Below are 26085 nucleotides of genomic sequence, written 5' to 3'. Positions count from 1 at the left end.
AGTCATAGGGGCATATAGAAGGTATTTTTATCATTATAAGAATGAGGGTTCATTTTATACCCCCAACGAGTTGATGTAGGACGAATTAAATACCATGTTATTACCACAATTATTCAAGGCCTTATTTTCAAATTCTAAAATTAACTAAAAAAATTTATTTCATTTCCATATAGTTTGATAAATAATTATTTATCATTTTGTGACAGTTCCATGTAATTATATATGAAGTATCAAGTCTCAAGCTATGCTTATAACAACCCGCACATTTTTTTAAATACGGAGGCACAGCAATTTATGAATCATGGCTGGTACCTATCAATCTAATTTTCCAGTATCCGGCCCGGAACTTAAACTATTGGAGCACATAAACGTGTGGTGCTATACTTTGCGTTGTCGCCATAGGAGAGCACAAGATGAGAGACTGAATACCTATGATTCATTCTGGATATTTTACACACTTTAGGGTATAAAAACCTTGTCAAGCACACTGTATCAATACTTCATCGTTACTCTCCGTCTACTACAATACGTTCAGGGTAGCTGACAAGAGTTGTCATTGACTAAAATCAGCGCTATATTTAGCCTTCACACACCTAATTTCATTATGTATCGGTGTCGGTGGCGTGTTATGCTGGTTTTAGTAGCCATGTGCAGCCATATACTACACGTACACGCTAATCGGTGTGGTAAGTGTATATTTAATTCATATGTCTTCTCCTGGTTCCCTTCTAAATAATGTTTGAGATAATGGATTTTGAATTTTAAAAATGTCTTATTTAGAGGATTAGCCCGTCTTAAAAGATTTTAAACGATAAATATATACAGGTAAAACTATGAGAATTATAAATATAGACATGAATAATAGGGTTTGAACTCTATTAATGATAATGCCGATATTTTTAGCAATTTACATACTTATTTGACTCTTCTTACTCAATGTTCTAAATAAAACAATACATGTATTGGAACATACCGAAAGTTATACAAAGGGAAAATGTATTCAGGTAAATTCAGATCAAAATTTTATCTTTGTGGTTAAAAAATGTATTATTAGCGACTTGATGGAAATTGAAAATGATATTATATTATTGTGACCTGCTTAAATTGAATTATGACAAAATGTTTATTGAAGCATAGCGTTGCTTATGTTATTTCAATGTAAGCATATGCAGACCTAAAGTGATCTGGGACACTTTTTGATTCACTCAACAGCATTTAATGAAATACCTGATGAATTTGTAGAAGAAGAATATTATATTACTGAAAAGAAATATGTTTAGTTCGTGTTAAAAAAGTTAAATAGAATTATTATCAGAGAATCACTGAGCCAGAAATATCTGCATTTTCAGAAATATTTGACGAGTATTTTAAACAGTTTGGCATTGCTTAATCAAATGTGTAAATAATCAGTTACATCGATCATTATACGTGTAATGTTATGTTACAACTTTACAAAATTGCTTATTATATTGATGCCCTCACCGGCAACATATGAAGGCTTGTTGTAATATATACGTCATCCTCGTCCCGTCTCATCATATCCCGTCGTCTGAATCATTTATTTCTAGTTTTGATTGTAATCTCAATATATCCAATGCCTATAAAAAGCCTGATATTGTGTTATGAACATTTTGATCACTCAGAGTCACGATTTATATGTCCATGGTTTTTTTCTTTTTTTAATTTAAGTTACACAACTGTATATGATGAATGTTAGCTAGGTTACAGTCTGAATGTGATGCACAGGCCACGCTATTTTTATCAGGGAGAGAAATTAAATTTAAATTAAGCCTTAGAACTGTAGTTCAATTAACACTTGTTGTTCAATGTTACATTCTGTCAGGAGTCCGGTACTGGTGTTGATATACGTCTTCAGTAATAAAATTGTATATCTGTTTTTAGGGTTAAGTGAGGTGGTAATATTTATGCATGACATATTAATAAATGATTAATTTAAACATTGCTGTCATATTGCAGGTCGCTATCAACTTCAGAACCTATCTTGCGATGAAGGTATGTATAGCACTTTTGTATCTCTTCTCATCTGTATGTGTGTGTAGGTTTGTGTGATTGTGTGTGGGTGTTAAGTGTAATGTATGACATAACTTTAATGTCTGACAAAAAATATCGATATACTAGAAAGATACTAGATGTCGAATCAAACCACTATATACCAAACTCATTGTGGCCACCATGGTAAAACTTATCCGAGAGCTCAGATAAAGATTGATAAAGATATCAGTATAATAACTATGAGATACCATTGGTAATGACATCTCGCTAATTTGTGCAATGGACTTTGGTTTTTTTACAGCTATAGCGAGATATGATACTGAACATTGTTCATCATGTAAGTATATTTTAGTGCATTTCCTTCACTTGTTACGCAGTAATTGACATTATTATCTTTCTAGACATGCCGCTTGCGAATCCGATATATACTATTCGCGGTTTTGTATAGAGACAACTATATACATCTCTAATCAGTTAACCACAGGTTATGTTTAATTCCAAGCGATGTTATTCTGCCGTTATGTTGAAAGAGTTTTATATATTTTGTTCAATTGTGCTGTTGAAGACTCATCGGGTCGACTGTTCGTTTAGTTTGATTACTCTTTGTTCAAATTGATTTCATTCAACATTTCAGCAATCACATCGTTATGGTGGCGATCATTTGATCCGCCAACTACAGAGAAACTGATGAAATTTATATAACATTGTAGACTGATAGCGAAGTTTTAAAACCATTTCAATTAAATTTTTTCTCGTTGCTAGTCAAAATCGCGAATTTTGACCCATGGAAATACATGGCTTAAAGTATAAGTATCGCCGTGTCATTTTGTCAACCATTATTTTTGCTATTTTCCTCATAACCTTTTTCCGTAGTATTTACCTGGATTATCGCACCGCAAACATTACTTCAAATACATGTATGTTGCTACAAATAAAAATGCGTTATGCAATTACGCAGTAATGAGAATTAAATTTAGATGAAAAATTATCTGACAGACATCGCGTTCTTCTTTATAAGAAGAAATATTTCTTCGATTGTACGCCAATAAAGTGTTTGATTTTTATACATTTAATACAATAATTAATGTTTCAGGATCTGTCGTATCCCTACGAAGCGATGCTCTTTTAGTAGTTATATCCAATCATGTATTTGTTCTAACGTTAATCACTTTGATCAATTCCAGACGATCTTGAGGATGATATCAATGCCACTTTACAAGCATTGAGGCCGGACTCGGAGCTACTAAACATAATGGCAATGATCAAATGCAAGGTAATATAGAATACTAAGTTTACACTACAGTAACTATATATCTAATTGTATTTAGTTTTACTCAATCACCTGGAGTTTAGCTCTTACTATTTTTCATTTCATTTTGTTCCATTCTTTTTTGAAGGAACAGTTGGGTTGTTTTGTGCAGTTCTTGTACATTTGTATTTTATTGTTGTTTTTAACTTGTTTTGATGTTATTTTACATTTAGATTTATTTACTGATGTATTATTTATTGTTCTTTCAGGTATACGTCAATAAGAAAGAACTATGTCAACTAAATACTGAAATCAAAACCATGGTTACAACTAACTGTGTCAATCCTGGACGACGCACTGGCCGATAGTAACGAGATGCCATTTATATAAAGTAAAGATGACAGACAGGAGAAGAGTTTCAACACATGCGGGAAATGGCATCAATACAAATACATGGCGATATTTAAAGAGATTGAGTAGATTATCATAAGAAATATAATGTATCAATATCTGTTTTGACACTTTGTTTATTGATGTTTATCACTCATTTATTACATTTATATATTACATCTATCACACTTACATATCCATTTCTTTATTATTCCTATATCAGTTATGTAATTATTGTAATACACGAATTGTACGGTTGTATGAAAAATGATTTAATTGTTGCATGTTTGAATAAAATCTACAAATGTTTGACTTTTTATGTTCTTTCATGTCACGTAAAATAGATAAAAAAGTCGATTTGTGATTTATACAATACTTACGTTAGATTACTATGGGTGAGGCGAGTTCACAACATTTTTACTACGAGAATAATTCCATTGTTATCAGAATCAAAGTAGAATTGGAATAATCCGTGGAGATAATCGAGAGAAAACGCAATTGTAAATTACAATGCAGAAATAAGATAGAATGTATGGGCAAATACCAGAAGTACTCGTTTGTATATAGTTGTATTTAACGAACTTTGTGAAATCGATATGATTGTTGTTAATTAAAATTTCAGTTAAAGGCGTTGGAACTTTTAGGTCTATACAGTTATGATCAAATTCGCATTATAGGATATGGTTAATGATTTACTATCAACTATGAAACATAGCTGAAACTTAATAGTGATCAATTCAAACTAAAGTCAGCTTTGTATTCATTTTTATAGCCAAATCTAATTGTAAATGGAGCGGAACAAGAAATGAGACAAAATACTTGGTCTTACCATTTCTAATATATATGAATCGTTATGTTCAATATTTGAGGTTTGGATCCATGTGGCTTACATCGTCTTCTGAATATATGGTGGTATAGAATTCCAAAATCTTATGTTTCCCTGTCAAAACAATGAAATTCCCTATGTTACACTCATTCTCGATTAGTTAGATTTTTGAGGTTATTTTTCCATAGACCGAAAGAAGTGTACGTCAAATAATATGACGTCATATATACAGAACGATTTCGAGTTATATTTTAAAAGCGGCACAGTCATTAGCCAAAATGAACTATTGGATAAGATATCATTGCGCTACAACTCAAATCGTTCCGAAATTATTTTATTGTAGAAGAAAGTAAAATCACAGAAATCAATGCCTAATTAGTAATTAGTACAATCCAAAATCGAAATAATTGTTGATATATCAAACAATTATTACTTAGTAAAGCATTTAAGACCTAATTGTAGCTAAATATAGCTCTCCAAGCAAAGGTAGTTACATTTTTGTAACACATTGTATCAATTCTAATATATTAGCTGCTAAAACTTATTTATCATAAGAATAAACAATTAGACTGCCATTATTCCATCAAAGTTTATGTCCATTAACGAATAAAAGTACAACTGGAATAACTAATATTGTTCTTAACAAGCTGATACTAAAGCTTTGTAGAATCGGTATAGCGAAGTAATGCTAGGATTACGTGACAGATTGGCTTTGACAGGAGTTACGTAAAACATTACAGTGTGTCCAACACGTGTACTCACTGCATGCCTGTTATTGGTGTATTTGTACTAATTACAACAGACGGCATGGTCTGATAACGTCATATGCTTGCAGGTTCAGTTGCAAATTCTTCAATGAACGGACATGACGGTACGTAGGTTTCTTTTTTAAATATTTCACCGCTTGTTGTAAATTGCATTAGGTTTCCACATGCGGGGTTAACAGTTTTAAAATAAATTCCTATACAAGAAATATAGATAAATAGAATTTTTTTAAGAGTTTTTTTTTCTTGTTTCTTATCGCAATATTTCGTTAGTAAAATCGAAATGACCAATTCGACAAATAAGAAATATCTGTTCTATGCTGTGTGTTTTGTCTCTGACTTATAGTCTGTTCTCTAGGTATTTCGACATTCCATGATGTATATTGCATGAATTGTTGCTTCATCAGTTTTATCTATACTATTCTAAGATAGCAACATAAAACATCCTTCAATAAAATAATGTTAATAAGTCCTTAAACATTTTAATAAACCATCTCCACATAATCCGTTCTTTGTTTAAGTAGGTTGATAGATTTGGGAGTGTGCCAATTGGCCAGAGATAGAAACCCGACACAGCAGTTTTTATATAGTAGTTAACATAACTTCTTCTGTTGGGTATGATGTACTGTACTGTCTTAGGTCTGCCGTGAACTGCCGACATCCTCCCGTGCTCTCCTTCACGGACGTGCCACAGGGATCTGGGAATTAGTCATTACAGCAATATCCCTACCATGTACTCCAACATTTTCAGGGGAGGGATTATAATTTGATAAAAAATGTCCCTCCGCGTACTCAAATTTTATCAGACCTCCCCTCACATAAAAATGTATAATGTTACAATGAATATACACAGGTTTATGAAGCTTGTGTCATTATTATCGAAATAAAATACACCCATAAAACGTCTGAAATATATATCCAACCATTACGAGTTATCAGGTCCCTGCTGTCATTGCCCTAATGTGATAGTGTAGTGCTAGCTGAACCTGGCTGAGAAGACTATAAAAACACACGCAGTGGTATCGTGATCTGACAGGGTAAGTTTTATTATATCATGTTTCTGTTAAAATATGAAATAATAACAATAATGGTCCGGATTATTTGTATCATGAACGACTGAGGCGGAATGGAGCAAAAACAGATTAAGTCTGATTCATTCTAGTCATACAGAATGACTGAACTTTGAGTACTTTTATATTTTGTTTTGGTGGTATAAAACGGTCTGCGGATAACCGGAACTTCAGTTGCACGGTCCACTTGTTTTGTTGACTTCTGCGATTCTGATAAGAGTCGGAGTCGTGTTTTTATGAAATGATAAAAAATTTGATGTATTTCTTAGAAATTTTATGTTTGAGATGTTTTATGTTTTAATATTCACCAGTTTTTTAACAGTGCAATTACGATACCTGTTTACATCCTGTATACTTATTTTCTTATCTGGTTACCACAATATTATATCTTAGATTTGTCAATCCTACCTTCATTTAGAATGTTCTGATTGGATTAAATTTGATCACATCACATTGAATAAGTAAAATGATTCACCGAAATTGGAAGGTGAGTGAAATAACCCCTTGGAAGCTCCGCATGAGACCGGAAGTGGACGTCGTCTTCAACGTCAACCAAGAATAACAACGATGTGGCGTACATTAATCAACGGGGCCATGACATGTTGTTGATTTGTCAGTGACAGCTGTCAGACGTATTTAGTAACGTTGTTGGCAAATAACTTTATGCGTTACTTTTACCAGAGATTAATATTACTTAAACATGTTAAATTGAATGGATTTATGAATCTATTTTGATTTTGTTCGATATGATAAAATAAGTATGTCTCTATGTGTTGGTAAACTCCTAGAATTGTCTCCACGGACAGAGTTATTTTCTCTCTGGCTTCTCCCTCGAAAAAGAGCTCTTTTCAGGGAGCTAATTCTAGATGTATCAATTCACAGAGGACCGTAATTGTATGATACTTAGATGATGTCCAGTATATTGTTAAGATTACTTACATGTATATTGAACCTATAAAAGAAAATGGTAGCTTACCTAAATTGCTTTTGTATAGAAAGCGTGAATAAATGTCATCAGAACATGGCCTATCAAGGGATCTTGTCAGATCCCCTTTCACACGGAGTGAGAGTCAGGGCCTATATCAGATTTGTCTTTATCAAACGTCTTTTTTTGTCACAACACACACATACCAGGGTTGCATGCAAAATAAAGGCATGATACATTCACTTCATTTATCATCAATTTATTCCTAGGATTTGGAATATCGGTTGCCATGGTAAACGTCGATGAATTAATACCCAAACTAGGAGGGTTTGGGTACTACCAAAAGAGGTTGCTCCTGGTGCTTACAGTTCCGACAATTTTAGCAGCATTATTCATGATCATGCTAGTGTTTGCACTATATACACCGACTCACAGGTAAGTTAATGAATTTCAACTGACATACCGAGATGAATTCATGTATTGTACGACTGGTGTTGACGAGAGTATCAATGTTATGTAGATTCAACAGATCCAGAGATTAAAAACATACAACAGAATGAGTTTATTTAAAATGCAGGTATTTCTTTTATTTTTATGGAATACATATTTTAATTTATATCTGTTTTGAACCTGAGATTTATCTTATCATCATTCTTTGAGCTTCGATGAAAAACATTTTTCGAATACATTGTGGTTTTGATTCCTTTTGATGTGGGTATTATTTGTGAGAGCTGATAATGTTTTTGTTTAAATATTTGTGGTTAGTATGTAGAGTAATGACTGATTTTCAGACTTGCATTAATTAATTCATTCATTTATTCATTCATTCATTCATTCATTCACCCACCCATTCACTCACTCACTCACCCACCCACTCACCCTCATTACTGTATCGTCATATATGCTTTATGTTTACCAGATGCAAGTATCCAACAGAAGTCAATACTACCAATGCTTCTGCAAATATTCGTTACATTGACTCCAAATGCACTCTGCGTCCTGAAGATGAACACATAAACACTTCTCTATCTAATAGTTCAACCCTTACCGCACAAATGACATGTTCAGAATGGGATTATGATGAGGATGTATTCAAGGAAACGTTCACCACTACTGTAGGTATACCAGTATGGGGACACAGAATGCTATTTTAAATTAATCACTCACTTGTCATTTTGTTCAATGCCTTAATATGGTAATGACATACATGATATAAGAAAGATGAGTGATATAAGACACGTATTATCCTTAACTTAAGATTTTTTCTTTAACTTTTGTGACGCTTCTCTATGTGATATCGTAAGTTCTGGAGTTCCTTACAGTGTTCGTTAAACTGGGCCATATCGTGTCATAAAACAACAGAATATCACCATTTCTTCTATATTGTAATGTAGATATAGTCTCTGAGATTTGCAATTGTCCATAACTGGAATTTATGGATCAGCGAAATATGCTTTCGTTTATTGTCAATTCATTACAACACACTGAAACGTTTACTTAAAATTTTATATTTTTGTTTCCAAAAGAAGCAAAGTATTTAATATTTCTTATTGATTTAATCAGAAGGATTTAAGTTTTTAGTATTCAGTAATGCGATTTAAAATTTGTTACTCTGGATGATATTGAATATTCTTACTGCTAGTAATATTTCTGTTTATTTTTGTTTAGCTACATCTTATTTTTTCATACATTTAGATATTGACATTCGTTTCCCTAAATTATTAATTATCATTACAAACCTACATGATTTGTTGTTGTTTGATTGGTTCGTTGTTTGACTAGATCAATCAATGTTCCATTAACAGCTAAGTCCAGGGAACAGTAAAATCCCAATAGAATGAAAAACGAAATTGGCGACGAGAATATATTATTGTTTAAATAGCAGCTATTCATTAAAACATATATGAAGTATGAATGACTATATACGAACACAAAATGTAAATATTCTTTATTTGGAATACCACTAGCTGAGCGAGAAGGATCTCACAGTGGCCCTGTCAATATAAAAAGCCACTGATAATTAATTGGCTATTCTTACGGCACATGTCTTTACATTATTGTATTTTATATCAACAGAAATATTTAAAACATATGTACACACGAGTCTGAAGTATGATTTGTTATTTTGATTTCTGTGTATTTAAGAGGGACGTAACGCCCACAGAATAAATATTGCATAACCACTCCATACAAAGAATGGAATAATATTTATGTTTCGGTTTTTTTACTTTAAATATCCTTGCTAAAACATTCATTTGGAAGTCCGCCCTCGCAGTTTGCGGTAATTCAAGCATAAGGTAATATTTTGTAGGACTAACTATCCAAAACGTTTCCATTGAATGTGGCAGTTTCACTCACTTGAATTAATTTGGCCCCTACTGATCTTGGCAATGTATAAATGTTTTACTGTGGATAATAAAATAACCTTGTGACCTTTTTTAAAACAATACGGTATACAATACATATGCACATGTTTTATTCGCTATAATTGACGGCCTGTTCAGCTGATTAATTTCTACGGTATTATGCATATATTGCCGTTTTGAAGTTCAACTAATAAGACGAAAATTCCACACAAGATGGGGCTGATAATGATGGTTTCATTTCTTTTACAGCATAACCTTGTGTGTGGAGAAGGCTTCAAGATCTCTCATGCGCAAATGATATTTTACTTCGGTGTTGTAGTAGGGGACATACTATTTGGGCAAATATCTGATTTGTAAGTTTATTGTTGTGTTTTGTATTGGTAATGTTACCGTTTCACTATTCTCATTATTTTGATAGTAAATGAGTATGATGTTGTACGTCTCAGGCGGATTGGTTGTTGATTAATTTAATTTAATGTCCTGTTACTTTAACGGCTGGAGTCGTGAAGACCCCCCCCCCCCCCCACCCTCCCCCATGTATGTTTTTTCTGTATTGATTGTGTATGTAGTGTGTTGTGATATTGTCATTGTGTATCCATATAGTTTCGAAACTCCTACCATTTCATTACACCATATGTCTAATACATACTGTAGGAGCCACCAACCAGTTTCCTCAGCACTTACAGTATACCGACAACGTGGCTACGGACGCACCACTCATGTCAACAAAAAAACCTTACTATTATAAAAAGATGAGGAGTAAAAATTATATATCCCAAATGTAGCCCCCTTTTGCCAACCTTAAATTGTACTACTAAATTGACGTCAAAAGAATATATTTAAGAACTCGGATTAGTCCTTCCGTACTTGCTTTGGAATTATTTCACTTTAAAGTAACTAATCCTGATATATGGTACTTTTGACGAGAATAGGCAACGTATTGTTTGTTTATTTTCCAGTATTGGACGAAAAAAGACCTTGGTTCTGACCATGTTTATCCTGTTGGTATCCGGACTATCAGGATCATTTTCTCCGGAGTATTACAGCTTTGTTGTTATACACTTCGTCGTTGGAGCAGCCTGTAAGGGTTGCTTAGTACTGGCCTTTGTGATGGGTAAGTGTTATTCAATAATACATATTCACATCGACCACATCCCGTAATCGTCGGCGTTCTCACCCTCGTACTCCCTGTCCTCTCATTCCTCCTTACTATATTAGACGTCTTTCACCTTCCTTCATTAGTTGAATTCCTTCTTTATTTCTGAAAATTGATATTCTCCTATGTCTCAACAAAAGATATCTTTTCGACTCCCATGATTTAGTTTTGTTATTGAAATTTTACGTTGTTCTAATTAATGAATTATATTTACATCAATCTAATTAGACGGTCCAATACAAGATGTAATAACACTCCACCCGGGGTCACCCCAGCAAGCTTCCCGCTGATTAGGCCACCACAACATTTGCACACTGAGGTGACCGCGAATGGGGAATTGTTAGATCATACATCGGAGCGTATCGTTTAGCATAGTAGTGGAGCGGAATTACAAGTCTTATTTTAATAAGATAATAATCAAATGTACTTAAAAACAATTTATTGTTTTGTAGGCTTCGAATTCGTTGGTCCTGACATGCGTGTGTGGCTTGGTCAGGCTATTAACATTGTTTTCGCCCTGGCGCTTTGCTTACTGTGTGGTTTGGGGATCCTTATCAAAGATTGGCAGTATATACAGATCACTGCATCCATGCCAGCCATCCTATTGATACCAACGTGGTTGTAAGTGTTCGTCCAATACAAAAGTGAAATAAAACAAGAATATTTTCATATGAACAATATGGTCATAATAAATGTCGCAAGACGTTTATTAATGAAACTTGATGTCAATATCGAGGGTCTTTTTGTATTAAACAATGATGAATATCAACATATAAGAGTTATGATAAACTTATCGAGTATTGAACTACAAACCAAGAGAAATTTAACATTACACAAATTTTGCCTTAAAAGGTGGATAGAAAACGGTAGCTGCTTGAGATGCAAACCATGCAAATCGTGGTCAAATCCAGGTTGAATTACAATTTATATAAAAAAAATCAACGGTATCTTCAGATGCAGTAAATGGACGTCTTGCTTGTGCAATGAAACGATGAAACAGTTAAAAAGATTAAAGGCAATTTAACATGAGAATGTAATTTCTTTACCTCAAAATTACACTGTATATCCAGCTGTTTTTCTCTTATCTTCAAGTACATGAGTGTGAAATAGAATTCATTTAGCTTGTTTTTAAATAATACGGCATAACTATTTCAGTATTATAGACGAGTCCCCCAGATGGCTTATAAGTAAAAACAGAATGGAAGAAGCAAAAACTGTTCTTCAAAAGATTGCACGAACTAACCAGGTGACACCCCCAGATAATCTATTGGAGCATCTAGAACTCGAAAAATGTACATACACTGAGGAGATATGGAGTTTGTTTAAAAACCGCACACTGGCTGTCCGCACATTGGTTGTGTTCTTCAATTGGTGAGTGGGAAAGAAAATGTTATTAATCGGTGAGTGACGCCTCGGAAAGGTTATGCCATCAATTTGTGTATCAATTGGCATTTCTATTAAATAAGCGAATTCAAATACCAAGCGAAAATCAAGACATAGTGAGCGCGTATATATACCAAACACCGGATAAGTCTGAATTCTAGACCCAACTAATAAGATCCAGATTCGAAAAAGTGAAAATGAGACACCGCAAAACTTACAGAATTTGTATATATATTATATTATTTCTTTATTGCCTATGTTCTTTTCTTAATTGCATCATAAATGAAACAAATATTGTCTTACAATACGTGTTTGTCATATCCCTACTATATGTTTATTTTTATTATGCACTAGGTTTGGACTAGGGATGACCTATTACGGCGTATTTCTTCACGCCGAAAATTTAGGAGGAAATTTTTACCTGGCTATATTTCTGCTATCAGTGATAGAAATTCCTATACTTCTAGTCAACTTGTACCTGCTTAATAAGTTCGGGAGGAGGAAAGTTCATTGTGTAACTATGATGACTGGAGGTCTAGCATGTATATGTACCATATTCCCGGTCATATATGGAGGGGAAGGTAAGATGAATAGAGGTAACACAACTTATTTCTCTCGAGTTAATTATTTTTTAAAGCTAAAAAAACACAATATTTAAAGTGTCTTTTGCAACTTTTAAAAAATAATTAACGAGAGATGTTCTTTTATATATATTTTAGCGATGTTAGAATCATTTATTGAATGCAAATTCGCATGCTTTCGAAATCAAAATAGATGTACTGATATGACCAACATTGCGAAAAGCCTAATTAATATTAGAAAACGCATTTTCATTAATATTTCATTATCATCAAATTTATTTTATAAATAACATCGTTATTTGTATAATTAAGATTAATTTACCTCTATGAAACCATAACGAGCCATCGTTATCAAGTCCAAAACACAATCAATCGCGGACTATATGCTCGCAAACAAAGTGCATTAAGTCAAAGTTCAATTTCTCCCCCAATCAAAATAATGAAAGGTGTCATTCCACCAGTGGAATATCAATATATTTATCCAACACCCAGAACATTTATGCAATGGCCTGAGAGTGGAATAACACGAGATATTGTGGTAGAAAGAAAAAAATTTAACAACGTCAATAAAACTTCATCTATTGAATCTGCATCAATACAAAACATATATCAAACATATCCAGACCCGACGTCTATGGTTATCGGTACTTTTTTTTAGTAAATAAGCTTTATCCGCATTACTATTATAAGCACGGGTAACATAGCTGCTTTTAATCATTTATATGAATTATGTTCACCTGCGTGTAGCAAAACATCTGCAAAATCATAACTGATATTTAATGATTCAATCTTATTCAGAACTCCAACCGCTGATTCTTGCACTTGCTGTCATTGGTAAAATGGGTGCATCCGGAGCCTTCGGATCGATTTACGTCATTTCCGGAGAAGTGTTTCCAACGGTGGTCCGAAATGGAGGCGTTGGTGCTAGCTCTAGTTTTGCTCGGATTGGATCGATGGTGGCTCCGTACATAGCAAAATTGGTGAGAGCTACACTCCATTATACTCCAGATTTAAATTACTATTAGATCTCTGATTATACATGTATTATACCTGATAGGTTAACGTTACGTTTTATTGGGTTTCACACTTAAATGATATAGAAATATCACCATCCGTGCATATCAAATATTCAAAATGTACGTAATATATTTATGGAAACAAAATTACGAATAAAATGGCAATAACAATACCAAATTCATGTGTGCGTAGTTTACACTGAATAAATTTAAACATTATTCAGTACGAATATTCATTCATTATGTCTGATTCGTAATCATCTTCTTACATCTGCGTAACATCTACGTATTGATTGTAGAGAAACTAATGACGTAACGACAAGATCAGACATACAAATACGAAATAATTAAGTGATATTAACAGTTATCATAACAGTTCAGTCAAATATGTTGATGATTCTATTTACAGGGTGCACATAGTGTTCACAGTTATGGTAAAGCTATTCCCCTGATCGTATTTGGAACTTGTTCTATCACTGCTGGACTCTGTGCCTTACTATTACCAGAAACAAAAGGATGCAGACTACCAGACACAATAGAGGAAGCTATCGACTTCAAACTGTAATTATAAACTAACGGGGATGGAGGGACCTAGTACGACTAGTAATAAACATATATATTTTTCGTAAACGAATAAAAAATTCAACTACAATCAGTTTTCACCTGCACTTTAACTTTCTAAAAGGATGTTAATGTAACTTCATTTACGCGTAAAATCATTATTTCTTGGGTTTATTGGTGAGTTTTAATATTATAAGACTCTTTCATATGTGAATATGAAGGATAGGTATATTCTACCCGAGGATCACAAAATGTAGTAAAACCCGAGGCTTGCCGAGGGTTTTGCAACATTTTGAGATCCCGAGGGTAGAATATCCCTATCCTTCATATCCACTTATGAAAGAGTATTTTTCTTTCATACCTCGACGTATTATTGCAATTTTACAAGCATGATATCCCGCCATTTTGAAATAAATTCGAAGAAATCCACGACTGGAAGTCAATTTTCCATACATGAAAAATTACTTGATATTTTCGACACAAATGCCGTTGCTTGCATCTTTTATAGTAAAACCAGTCCATTTTGTGAAAAAATGTTAAAATTTACCGAGGAAATAGATTTTGTTGACGCCGTGACGTCACGAGGTTTTATTGCATGGGTAGCCATGCAAGACAGTCTCAGGCGACATGAGCATATTGCCCTAGACCAGCCAGTATTCCACGTGTAGGTATGAAAGACAAATTTGTATTTATCTTCTGAAGACTTTAAACAATAACCATAGATATTAAGTAGGTGTCACAATACATGCTATATATGAATTGGGGGTTAAAGATGAAGAAGACATCTATTGGTTTTATTTTTTTTTTATTTGCAGGCTTCGCGAAGACGATGACATTGTAATTCAACCCATGGAGACCAGGGAAATCAATACAAACCAAACTTCGCAGAATGGAAATTGATAACAGCAGGCTAATGTTTAACATGGTTTCATGGAAATATCATTTTCACGCAGCTTTTGGTTCGAACTGATATCAAATGAAATAAGTTGCTGGTTGACTTTCATTTTAATTTTTTGATATATTTTGGTTAAATGATTTTCAGGTATTGTTCATTACAACATTCGAAATAGAATAAAACATATCAAACAGTTTTTGTAGTTTTTATTTTGGCCTTGTTATCATGCTAAGTTATATTATACAATAAAAATATATAATGTTTCAAAAATAAATTAATACAAAAGAATATAAATATTGAGATCAAAACAAATTTTAAATATACATATTCATACATGTGTGTATGTGGGTTTGTGTAAATAATGACAGAGTATGCCCGGTTTCGCGCTGCAAGAATAACATTAATAATTCAAAATTGTATCAATGTTATCATCACAATTTGTAAAGTATCATAAATAGCCACTGTTCTGTCGTCCGATGATACTCGTGTAACGGCATTCAAATTCCATTGTCTACATTATTCCGGAAAACAATATTTGCTATACAAAGTCACAAGGAATACATATATCTATTTCCTCTTTTTTCGCCGTTCGTACATAACGCTTCTTTTGCAATCGTCTGTCCGGTTTATCCGTTCACTTAGTCCTTCCAACTGCAGAAAATATATAAAACAAACATGCATTTAGACATTTGTGAACATCCGAGTCAACTGACAAAAGATGAAAAAATACATGATTTAAGAAAACAAAAACAAAACATTAGAAGATATTATGTGGGTTATAAAAAAAATCCCCGGCTAAATGGCGTGTGATCAACATTATAGAAGTATTTTACAGCAAGCAGGATGATATTGAATGCTCTATATTTCTACTAGTTGTGAAAGACAAGAACGTTATCTATTTACTTCCATGATATTTATCAGCTTAAATAATAACTATGAATAGAAGATCATGTGTTCAAACTACAAGTCGTGTAATATGTTATACTATTGAGATCCACGGACCAAAGACTCGCAGTTTCCAATGGCTTACGAATTGTTGGAAAATGGTATATTAAGGATGTACTCCTCTGAGAAGTCAAAATTTTCTTGCAACTTTTTTTCTCCTATAGATTTTTTGGAAATAGGCGTTCTTACTATAAAAGAAAATGGAAGAAAAAACTGATGTGCTCGTTTTTGAGCTATTGTTACTCAAAGATACCTAGTTGACAAAATATTGGATATTATTGGAATTTTGCCGTTTTGACCATATGCACAAGACATAAAGCCATACTATTCTTATGAATATTTGATATGTATGAATGTGTGTAGAATTTATTTTATCGTAGTTTTCTTTCAAAATATACCAGTTTTGATTGATAATGATAATATTTTTTCTCAGAATTACAATATATGCTACCTTTACACCTTAATTTTCGAGCTACAAAATGCAACATTTTTAGCCATTTTTGCCAAATTAAACCCTTTATAGAAAAAGTTCTGGTATTAATATTTTGTATATCAATAGGGAAAGGGTTTTTCTTTCTAAATCAGACAGAAAGAAGGGGGGTCCGTTTGCTTACTTTTTTGCTGTTTTTGAATATCTATTATTTTTCAGTATTTTAGAGTCAAAATTAAAAGTAATCAAATTACCATTAAATGTAAATAATAAGTGAGAGAGGTGTATCATTTCACACATCAATGCTCAATATTTTAAATGCCACGAACCTAGTAAAGATTTACAACAAAAATTAGCTCGATACAGCTAAAAATGCTGGCGCAGTGGTGATCTAAGTAAAACCAATTTCAGTAAAAAAAAGGTAAAACTGTGGCTCTACTCAAAGCGAAACAAGACACAATTTCTTAAAATCCCCATATAAGATAAATCTACTAAAAATAGAAATGTAATTTTTTGACAAAATTTGCAACTGGCAACTTGCTACAGATATTGATAAATTTTATTTGAAAATCTCATAACTTGATTTATGTCGAAACGAGACTTCAACGGGACTGAAACTTTAGAAGAATACATCCTTAATGATATAGTAAGTACTTAAAGAATAATGAATACATTAATATGTTAATGGTGAAAGAAAATAGAGGTTTACTGAATAAGATACACTAAAATATATTCATTTCTATGAAAGGTCCATTCATTGGTAATTACATTCAATGTGTAAATGTAAACTTGTTATATCAATGACAATAATACAACTGTATTTTTATTCCATGCCTCAGATGTAAATAACAATTGCCACCACTTGCATCCAGCTTTCCCGTATGCGCTTCATTAATATCCGTTATATAACGTTATACTATTTTACTGAGTTTTTCCTTGAATTAAATCAGGACTGTATGAGCATAAATGGTCAAACTGATATACTGTCTAGCCGGTTATTTTCGCAAGGATTGTACGTTCACGATTTCGTGGCACATTGCTACGATACAAAATTTGATCTGCGAAATAACGAGAAATGGTTGAATGATATCTACTTTTGAAACCCATATCCCGAAAATTTAAAACCGGTAACATAGGATTTTCTCGTTTTTAGATCAAATCCGCAAAAATAATCGGCTATAGGGTAAGCAGACATAAATGTTTTCCGATCGTTCATAATTATGTTTCCCTGGTAGAAATCATAGTCATATTGTACTAGGTTAAACTGGGTAAAATTATCAAAAGTGTGTTACTTTTTATGTACGGACTACGTCATTATAGGCTCTTTATCATACGTACATTGAACACCTGGACCCGGTTATTAAAAATATGGAATTTCCATCCCCATGTCTTATTTGCTGCAAACCGGGGATTAAATCTATACTAAAATCAGTCAGTAAAGGTAAATAATGCAGTTCTTAAGAATCTTTTAAATTAGTTATTTTAGTAAAGGTAAATAATGTAGTTCTTAAGAATCTTTTAAATTAGTCACTTTACCTTTCCGAAACGGCTTTAATTTTTTTAAAATGGGAATGTAAAACAAGATCGATCATTTTTTAGAGTCACAAAAATTATTAACTTTCCGTTTATACTACATTTATCATCACCTTCTGAACAATTGAATTAAAATAAATAAAATGTTTATTTTCATAACGCGGGTCGTATTATGTTTCCCGCCGTCGTCCTAAATACCGGGCGGTAGTTGACTATCACTGCGCCAGACGGCAAAACAGCGAATTGACTCTCCACTGTTTTCATATATAACGCAGGAAATCTTGCATATGTTTGGTGTCGTAACCTTATTTTAGGTCATCGGTACGCATTTTCTGATGTTATTAATGTTTTTTAAGAAACTTTTATATTTTGCTCCGGAAAGGTAATGGGCCTTTAAGAATCTTTTAAATTAGTCACTTTATCTTGATTTGTAAATTGTCGTTAAACTGTGATTACCTTTTGAACAACTGGGCTCCTTTCGTTACATTATTTGATTTTATTAAAAATGGTTCTTACCTTTTGGAGGAGTTGTTCGCCAACCTTTTTTAATTCCAGCAATGTGTATTGAACATTCCGTTTAGTTCGAATATAGGTGACATTGGCAGGGTGACCTATTCAGAAACATAGAAATAAAATTAATTTAATATCAAAATCAAACAATAAAAATTATTAGATATGTTTTTGAATTTTTTTCTATCTATTTTTTATAGAAAAAATCTCCTTCTGCCTTATATATAGTATGACTAAATGATTGACAAACAACAAAATATCTTTTACACTCACCTTTTGTAAACATCAGTGTCAATGTTGAAAAAAGGATAAAAAATAACATGAATTTTCTATGCATCGTGTTGTTTTGAATTATGGAAACAAGTAAAATTGCGTTTATCGGTATCATCGTATGGTACCCGACACCCGTGTCTGTATATATATACTACTACACACCCACACAGTACAGATACGTATACACGTTGAAATAGGGGGAACTACTGTACCCATCCTTGCGGGTCGGTATAGTTACACTGACACAAGGTGATTCATGTGTGTTAATTATAGTGTTAGGACTCTATATTTTAGCATTCAATTTGATGATAGTATTTTCGTTTTGTTTGTTCTTGTTTACATACATGCATAAGGATTAGTTTATGGCATGGTATAGCTCAATGCTGAATTTACTCCGTCCTTACTTTGATGTTAAGTATCGATTTCGGAAGATGATATTTAACCACTTTGAAATAAATACATATTGTGGGAAATAATAATAAATTTAATCAAATCTGTATGGGAGGAGTCAATCGTAAGATATAAATATGATCCGATATTATTTAGATAAACCGACAATGTGAAGTCGCCTACATCAACATGTCCCAACCGCTTAGGAGTTGACATGTTTTAAAACGAAAACAATGATGTTTATAGTCAATCATGTCATAGTATTCTTGTGACTGTATTATCATTATGTAAAGATCCTCATAAATTCATATACGTATGGGATCTACGATGAGATTCATATAAAACATCAGATAAAATAACAAAAAAACAACCTGAATTTCGTAGGATTTCAACGTCAACATGTGATGTAAAAAACTACCGGAAGCAGCCAATTTTTCACGATGTCCTGTAATACTGTAATTTTAACGCTGCATTACTTGAAAATGCCGAAATTATCAGGTAAAAGTTTCATTTTCCCTCCATTATCAGTGCCCGGAAAATGACATCAACATTCAAGATGAATAGCGCAGAGTTCGGAAGATGAAAAATAACATCTTCGCGAAAAGTTCCCGTACCTCTTCATTAATGAACTCAGTCCTGGCATCAGGTCATCATTTCTTAATGTCATTTCATTGTTTATATCGGACGTAACAATAGATGTCAAGTCCGGTACAACCAATGAAATTCGCTGCATATTGTACATTAGTGGTAAACATATTTTTCTATATTGGATTCAGTACTTCCTTTTTTAATTCTCCTGAAAGAACATTTTCTCTATAAAACGTGGAAATGTAAATACAATCAATAATATATCATTAGAAGTATCATTTTCCTCTATATATTTGTTTTTCAAGAGAAGTGCATTTTCTTCTAAATAAACTGACTCATCGGAATACGAACCAACAAACCATCCTGTGTCGAACACATTCATATCATAATATCCCGTTTTCAATGGTTTCTGGAGTTTCCCTAATTTCTACGTTGCACACATAAGGCCTACACTTAACTTCTTGTTATAAGATGGATCTGATATGGAACATATTGTATTAAATTGTACGTAGGCCTATAATCAAAATCTGTTTCAGTGACATGTTTCCATAAATATGCGAAGATGGTGTAGGTTACATGTTTATTTGATTTACAATGTACTTCAAATGGACAATTTTTCACATAATTCTACAATAATTAGTATTTAAACTCGATCATGAAAAACGCCCTCGTAAAGGATGAGTAAACAGGATAAAAATGAGCTACATCGAAATATCCATGAAAAGCAATATGAAGCATTTGCGTTTTTTGCGTATCACACTAAAACTTAAAAGTCAATTTTTGAACAACTTTGTTGTAACTCACCACAGACCTCCACATTGCATACCAATCATTCCACAAATGCCAATGAAACACCGGATGGGGTAGTTAGTTTGATAAGATTAGTGGGCGTATCTTCGGGTCTGTGCTGGTGTTGTACATAGATTGTATTTATATTTATATATAAATATGGGGTGTTAGCTGACTTCCACTCTTTAATTTGTTTGTTTGTTCGTTTTTTATTAAATTAACGTCTTATTATCAGCCAGGGCCATGTAAGGACGTCCTCCACTCTAAGATATATGATATTTAAATTATTCAACACATTATCATCACAAAGCCTATTCATATCAAGATAAAACACAAATAATGCAATATAATGCAACTTCTGTAACTGTATCTACCGCGTAAATAGATTTAGTTGTTATACTTTTTAGTTTCCAGTTAATGCTAACAAACCAATATAGGCTGAGATGAATGTTAGAATAACCCATACCAGTGGAACATATTTTGCCAAGTTTTAATTTGTAAAGTAGGAAGACATATATTTCATACTTAGTTTAACTATAAAGTATTAATGCTCACTTTCGATACTCATCCAATCATTCACCAACAGCGTTATAACGATGTACAGCAAATCCTTATCTAGAACGAATATACGTACCCGGCCTAATATACCGTATTAAAGACATCATTTCCTGTCTAGACGTCGTTAAAGCTACTATGTTGCAACTTATCCTTACCAATAAAAATAATTATTTTATCAATTGATTCAAATACCAAGTATTTCTTTGGTGATTAGCCAAGCACGAGGAAAATTGATGATGTGTATTTATTTCATTTTTGTATTCTTTTGAAGTTTATTTATGTTGGTATTTCAAAGAGAAGAATGCTTTTACCACGTACCCCGGTTTTAATATCCTTGATATACCATTACAATGTTCTAATTTCAGTGATTGTCTTTAATAAAGCCATTTGTTTGATTTATATGTTTCGTCCTCACGTAGAATGACTCTCATTCATCATACTGTACACCAATTTATCATTTTTCCTTCTCATACATTTTACACACTTTACTTTGTTGAATTCATTTTATTAAGGCAAGTGATTTTTATGAAATTGTTAGGGAAACAACGTGACATTTTTCACTCTCATTTAGTTACACAGGCAAAAGTGCCACGCATGAAATACATGTGAAAAACGCATGATTCTCATGCGAAAATTTCATGCGTATTTGAGCTGTAAAGAGCACACCTGTATCTCATGCGTAAAATTCATATGAGAATCATGCGTTTTTTCGCATGATTCTCATGCGTAGAATTCCACATGCGTAAATCATGTGTAGCCAAATATGAGAATCATGCGAGAAACGCACGATTCTCATGCGTAAATTTCAACATGCGTAAATCATGTGTAGCCACATATGTAAATCATGCATATCACATGCGTTGCACGCATGTAAATTATATCATATGTAAATCAGCCGAAAAGTGCCACGCATGTTTTTCACATGTATTGTATATATGTGAATGGTGATGCATATCACACATGTAAATTATGTCATATAGTGTAATATATTTCTCTTGCATTTTATATTTGTAATTAATTAATCAAATTATGTATGTAAAATACAAAAAAGAGCACATTTAATAAATTTGTGAATTATTTGTCCCATGTCTAGACATTCTATCATGATGATAAGAAAAACTCTCCAATTGTTCTAGAACTTCTCTAGAAATGTACTATATATAACAAGAACGCATTCCATGTCAAATGTCATATCTCGCATTATGTTCTTGTAACTTAGCAATACAATCCTATGTCAAATCTCAAATTATATCAAAATTTAATTTAAGGAACAGACAAAAAACTCATCAGATAAGATGAAAATTATTCATTTCAATTTGATTATGCACAAACAATCAAAAGATACACTGTAAAACAAAATTAATTCTCCATGCATATCCTAAATAACACATACAACACTTTATATGTAGTTAAATAGTCAGTCTTTAAGTGTGACACATTAAGCTTTCAACTATCTATGCCTTTTGCCTTATTATTTCAACACTAGATTCACTACTGGATATCAAAGTCCATTTCCTGTCTTCCAGTTAATTTAAATGTTCAGTCTTTTATTGTGGGATAAAAACACTTTTTCCAACAAGGCTTGTCATCCTAACAAGTTGATTTCATTGAAAATGTCCTTTTCAAATTAAGCTGTTTTCATGTCAATGCCAGTTCAAGTTCCCATGATCAACTTTCTGGATGCTGAGCTGATCCATTGATGACATCTGAACCATTTGCATTCTACCTATTATTGATCAATAAATGGTGTAACTTGCATAACACAGCTTCACAATTTTGCAGTTTTTCAGCTCCTCCAGTTGCTTGCCTCTTTTCATGTTTCCTTTCACTGTAAAAATCAAAATGGGAAAATATTACATAGGGCATTGTACAATAATCTATTAAATTTCACGGATGAACAATAATTACCGGTAACACAAAGGCATAATCAGCACATGTATGTACATGCATGCACAACTAGAAAACTGGAAAGTCAGGAAGGGCCCTGATAAATGACTGACCCACAATAAGGATATATCAGACTCTAACTTAAGCAGGGCCCCTTGATATATGCCATATGTTTATCAGTTAGGCTTAAAATAAAATATTGTTTCTTTGCCTAAACCTGACAGACCCACTTGAAAACCACTGACCCAAACTATTTATGTAAGTTTCAATTTTATGTTATTGAAATATTTTTAACCTGTTTTCATGGATGTCAGTCAGATATTCCTTTTTTTGTTGGTATGCTTGCCTCATAAAAGTGTAGAACCTAAAATGTAGCTCTGTACAGTGCTATCACTTTACTAAAGCAAATTTTCACAAAAAGATTGGTCTGCACTTGAATGTTTGCTTACTGATTAATTCATCAGGCAATATATATTATATTTACCTTGAATGAAAATTAAATTGTCCTGTATTGTAGCCTTCTCTGTCTGTCACAGGAGCTGGAGATTACATTGGTGGTATCAACCTAAAAATCAACAACCATGTTCATTTTTTTTCGAAAAAAAAATCAAAGGATTACATAAGTAATAACATTGATTAAGAAGACAAATATCTATGAAACTTCAATAAAACTTATCTAATGTATCAATGCGTATCGCCCATTTAAAAAATATTGTTTCAAAATATCTTAAACCGGTAATATTCCAACTAAAGCTTTATACAAATAAATAACTTTAACACTAATTAACAGTATTTATTTTATACGCCAAATAGCTTACAATCATTTCGCTACATTAATAACTAATGTACCGAAATGACTCTCGCTTGTACCGAAACGACTCCCTTTGTACCGAAACGACTTACATGTAGGCACCTAGTAACTGTACAACTCGGCACCGAAACGACCTGATTAATTCTGACTCCAGATTTATCTCATGTATTCATGGTATTGTTTTACTTCCTAAACATTTTGAGCATAAAAGTTTGATTTTGCATGCCTATATTTATTTTGTAATGTTGCAACGACACACTGTATTTTTTTAGTTAAACTGATGCCGATCGCGAGTGACAGTGGCTCATCACTGACTGCATGTTCTGATCACCATTATTTAAAAAAAAACAAGCATTGTGATTCTAATCAAAAACTGTTAAGTTGACTTACAACGGGTTAGGCCCTATATGCCTCATCCAGTACAACTTACCATGTATTGTTCAGCTGTTATTCAACTGCTGTCAACATTCGTCAAGTCCGTTTGTCAGCGTCCTTCGCGATCGGTTCCGGGATGGTGTAATTTCCGAAACGACATAATCCGGATAGCATATTACGTGAAGATATACCGACATTTTTCAATTATTAGATTGAAAAATAATAATCCTTTTAATTGCTACTTATCTTTAAGAATTATTTTAAAAAATAACCTAACTTTATTGGCTGAACTAAAATCAGCGAGTATTATTTTTGATGTAGATAGATATGTCCGGAATACACTTGATTCCAGTTGTTAGAATGTTTAGTGACGTCAGAAACGTCACAGTCTTGTGCAAGTCCGGGATTCCATCCTAACAGGCTTTGAAGCCATGATCAGTGACCACAAAATATTTATAATTAGATCTAGGATATTTCCATTATAATTTTTAATGCATATTTGCAATTGTAATGTTATACTGAATGGTAGCCTATTTAAGCTTATATTTTCAGGTTATTTCTAAAGGACACAAAATTAAGGTCACTGTTCAAATCCTAAACATGACCATAATATTTGAATATTTTGCAATTTGCTTAATTAAAAAAATCAGTCTACATCCGTCCCTTTGTATTAGATCAAATATTGCTGACAGATATGGTTCCTAATGGCTAATTAGAATTTAAATCCTGATATATTCTAGCTCGGGATACCATTATGTTTTACATTGAATACATGTATATATATATATCAAATGCAGTTATATGGCAGTTATTAAAATATTTTAATAATGTTGCATTAAGTTATATTTGGAAAGTAAAAAAAAAAAAAAAAAAATCATACGGCCGGACTTATTTTTACACAAAAGCAATATTTGGTATCAATTTCATGTCTTGGTTCATTAAAATCTGTTCTCAAAGATATGTTTTGATCCTAATTTTCGTGTGGAGTTTTAATGTAACCGTTTGTTGTTTTTTTTTTAAATATTTTTCAAATATGACGCACCTATACACTAACAAATAACTTAAGCCTATATTTGTTTTATAGGGCCGGTTTCATATTTACACAAAAGCAATATTTGGTATCACTTTCATGACAACAAGTTCTCGTTTCTTTAAAAATCTATTCTCAAAAGTGTTTAAATTTTGTTCCTATTTTCATGTGGAGTTTTGATGTAATCATTTTGGACTTTTTTGGAAGATATTTTCCGAACATGACGCGGGTATGTACTTAATATATATATCTGGATTTTTTTAGTTGCCTCGCACGAATCAAGAGCACATACCGCCCATACAATATAGTCTCTAACACTCAATCCAATCAGTTAGCGAGAAAACAGATTTTATAGAATATACCGAAAAATGACATGAGATATTGCAAAAGAGTGAAAATATCAAAATTTAGGAAAAGTTTAAAATTTAACAAAAATCGGATGAAAATTCAATTATGATTCTGACATGTAAAATATTTCATGTGATATTCATATATATCATACGCATGTTTTTCACATGTAAATAGAAATCATGCGATTCTCATGTGTAAAATAAATGACATGTAAATCGCATGACAATCATATGAGAATGACATGAAATTTTCATGCGAAAATCATGCGTGTCAAAAAATCATATGATTTACGCATGAGATTCATGTGAAAATCACATGAAAATTGCCACGCATGATTTACATGCGTGGCACTTTTGCCTGTGTAGAAAACAGCACACATAATATATAACAAAAAAGTTTACTTAACCAGATATTTATTGT

General features: G+C 32.6%; 2 protein-coding genes and 2 long non-coding RNA genes across 5 annotated transcripts; 2 read left to right on the top strand and 2 right to left on the bottom strand.

Annotated features, from left to right (window-relative positions):
• Positions 1–389: 389 nt before the first annotated feature.
• LOC138310670 (uncharacterized) lies at positions 390–3961 on the top strand. Its single transcript, XM_069252002.1, has 5 exons — positions 390–686; positions 1978–2013; positions 2315–2350; positions 3198–3286; positions 3532–3961. Exons 1-5 carry the CDS (start codon positions 605–607, stop codon positions 3628–3630), a joined length of 342 nt encoding a protein of 113 aa, XP_069108103.1. The 5' UTR covers positions 390–604; the 3' UTR covers positions 3631–3961.
• Positions 3962–5231: 1270 nt separating this feature from the next.
• On the top strand, positions 5232–15377 carry LOC138331018 (organic cation transporter protein-like). Of its 2 annotated transcripts, XM_069278479.1 has the most exons (12): positions 5232–5349; positions 6182–6279; positions 7507–7672; positions 8157–8352; positions 9853–9956; positions 10563–10717; positions 11212–11380; positions 11915–12130; positions 12497–12723; positions 13522–13703; positions 14149–14300; positions 15116–15377. In XM_069278479.1, exons 3-12 carry the CDS (start codon positions 7527–7529, stop codon positions 15198–15200), a joined length of 1632 nt encoding a protein of 543 aa, XP_069134580.1. In that variant the 5' UTR covers positions 5232–5349; positions 6182–6279; positions 7507–7526; the 3' UTR covers positions 15201–15377. The 2 variants fall into 2 exon arrangements, with proteins under 2 accessions (XP_069134580.1, XP_069134584.1); XM_069278483.1 differs by lacking the exon at positions 7507–7672.
• A 161-nt stretch (positions 15378–15538) lies between these two features.
• Positions 15539–19790, bottom strand: LOC138331035 (uncharacterized). The gene is made up of 3 exons (XR_011209647.1): positions 18887–19790; positions 18620–18714; positions 15539–15846 (listed from the first exon to the last, which is right to left on the bottom strand). It is a non-coding gene; the product is annotated as an uncharacterized lncRNA (long non-coding RNA).
• A 2712-nt stretch (positions 19791–22502) lies between these two features.
• LOC138331012 (uncharacterized) lies at positions 22503–24666 on the bottom strand. Its single transcript, XR_011209644.1, has 3 exons — positions 24340–24666; positions 23583–23663; positions 22503–23039 (listed from the first exon to the last, which is right to left on the bottom strand). It is a non-coding gene; the product is annotated as an uncharacterized lncRNA (long non-coding RNA).
• Positions 24667–26085: the final 1419 nt, after the last annotated feature.

Source organism: Argopecten irradians, chromosome 1 (assembly GCF_041381155.1).
Source record: "Argopecten irradians isolate NY chromosome 1, Ai_NY, whole genome shotgun sequence".
Taxonomy (NCBI): domain Eukaryota; kingdom Metazoa; phylum Mollusca; class Bivalvia; order Pectinida; family Pectinidae; genus Argopecten; species Argopecten irradians.
The sequence above is the reverse complement of the archived record's forward strand: the minus strand, read 5'-3'. Positions and strand labels throughout refer to the sequence as shown.

Bases quoted from the DNA above. Each gene is read 5' to 3' on its own strand.
- LOC138310670 (XM_069252002.1), top strand. From the start codon at position 605: ATGTATCGGTGTCGGTGGCGTGTTATGCTGGTTTTAGTAGCCATGTGC. The intron at 687-1,977 runs GTAAGTGTATAT...GTCATATTGCAG, and splicing joins CGTACACGCTAATCGGTGTG to GTCGCTATCAACTTCAGAAC. The intron at 3,287-3,531 runs GTAATATAGAAT...TTGTTCTTTCAG, and splicing joins TGGCAATGATCAAATGCAAG to GTATACGTCAATAAGAAAGA.
- LOC138331018 (XM_069278479.1), top strand. From the start codon at position 7,527: ATGGTAAACGTCGATGAATTAATACCCAAACTAGGAGGGTTTGGGTAC. The intron at 7,673-8,156 runs GTAAGTTAATGA...TATGTTTACCAG, and splicing joins CTATATACACCGACTCACAG to ATGCAAGTATCCAACAGAAG. The intron at 13,704-14,148 runs GTGAGAGCTACA...TTCTATTTACAG, and splicing joins CTCCGTACATAGCAAAATTG to GGTGCACATAGTGTTCACAG.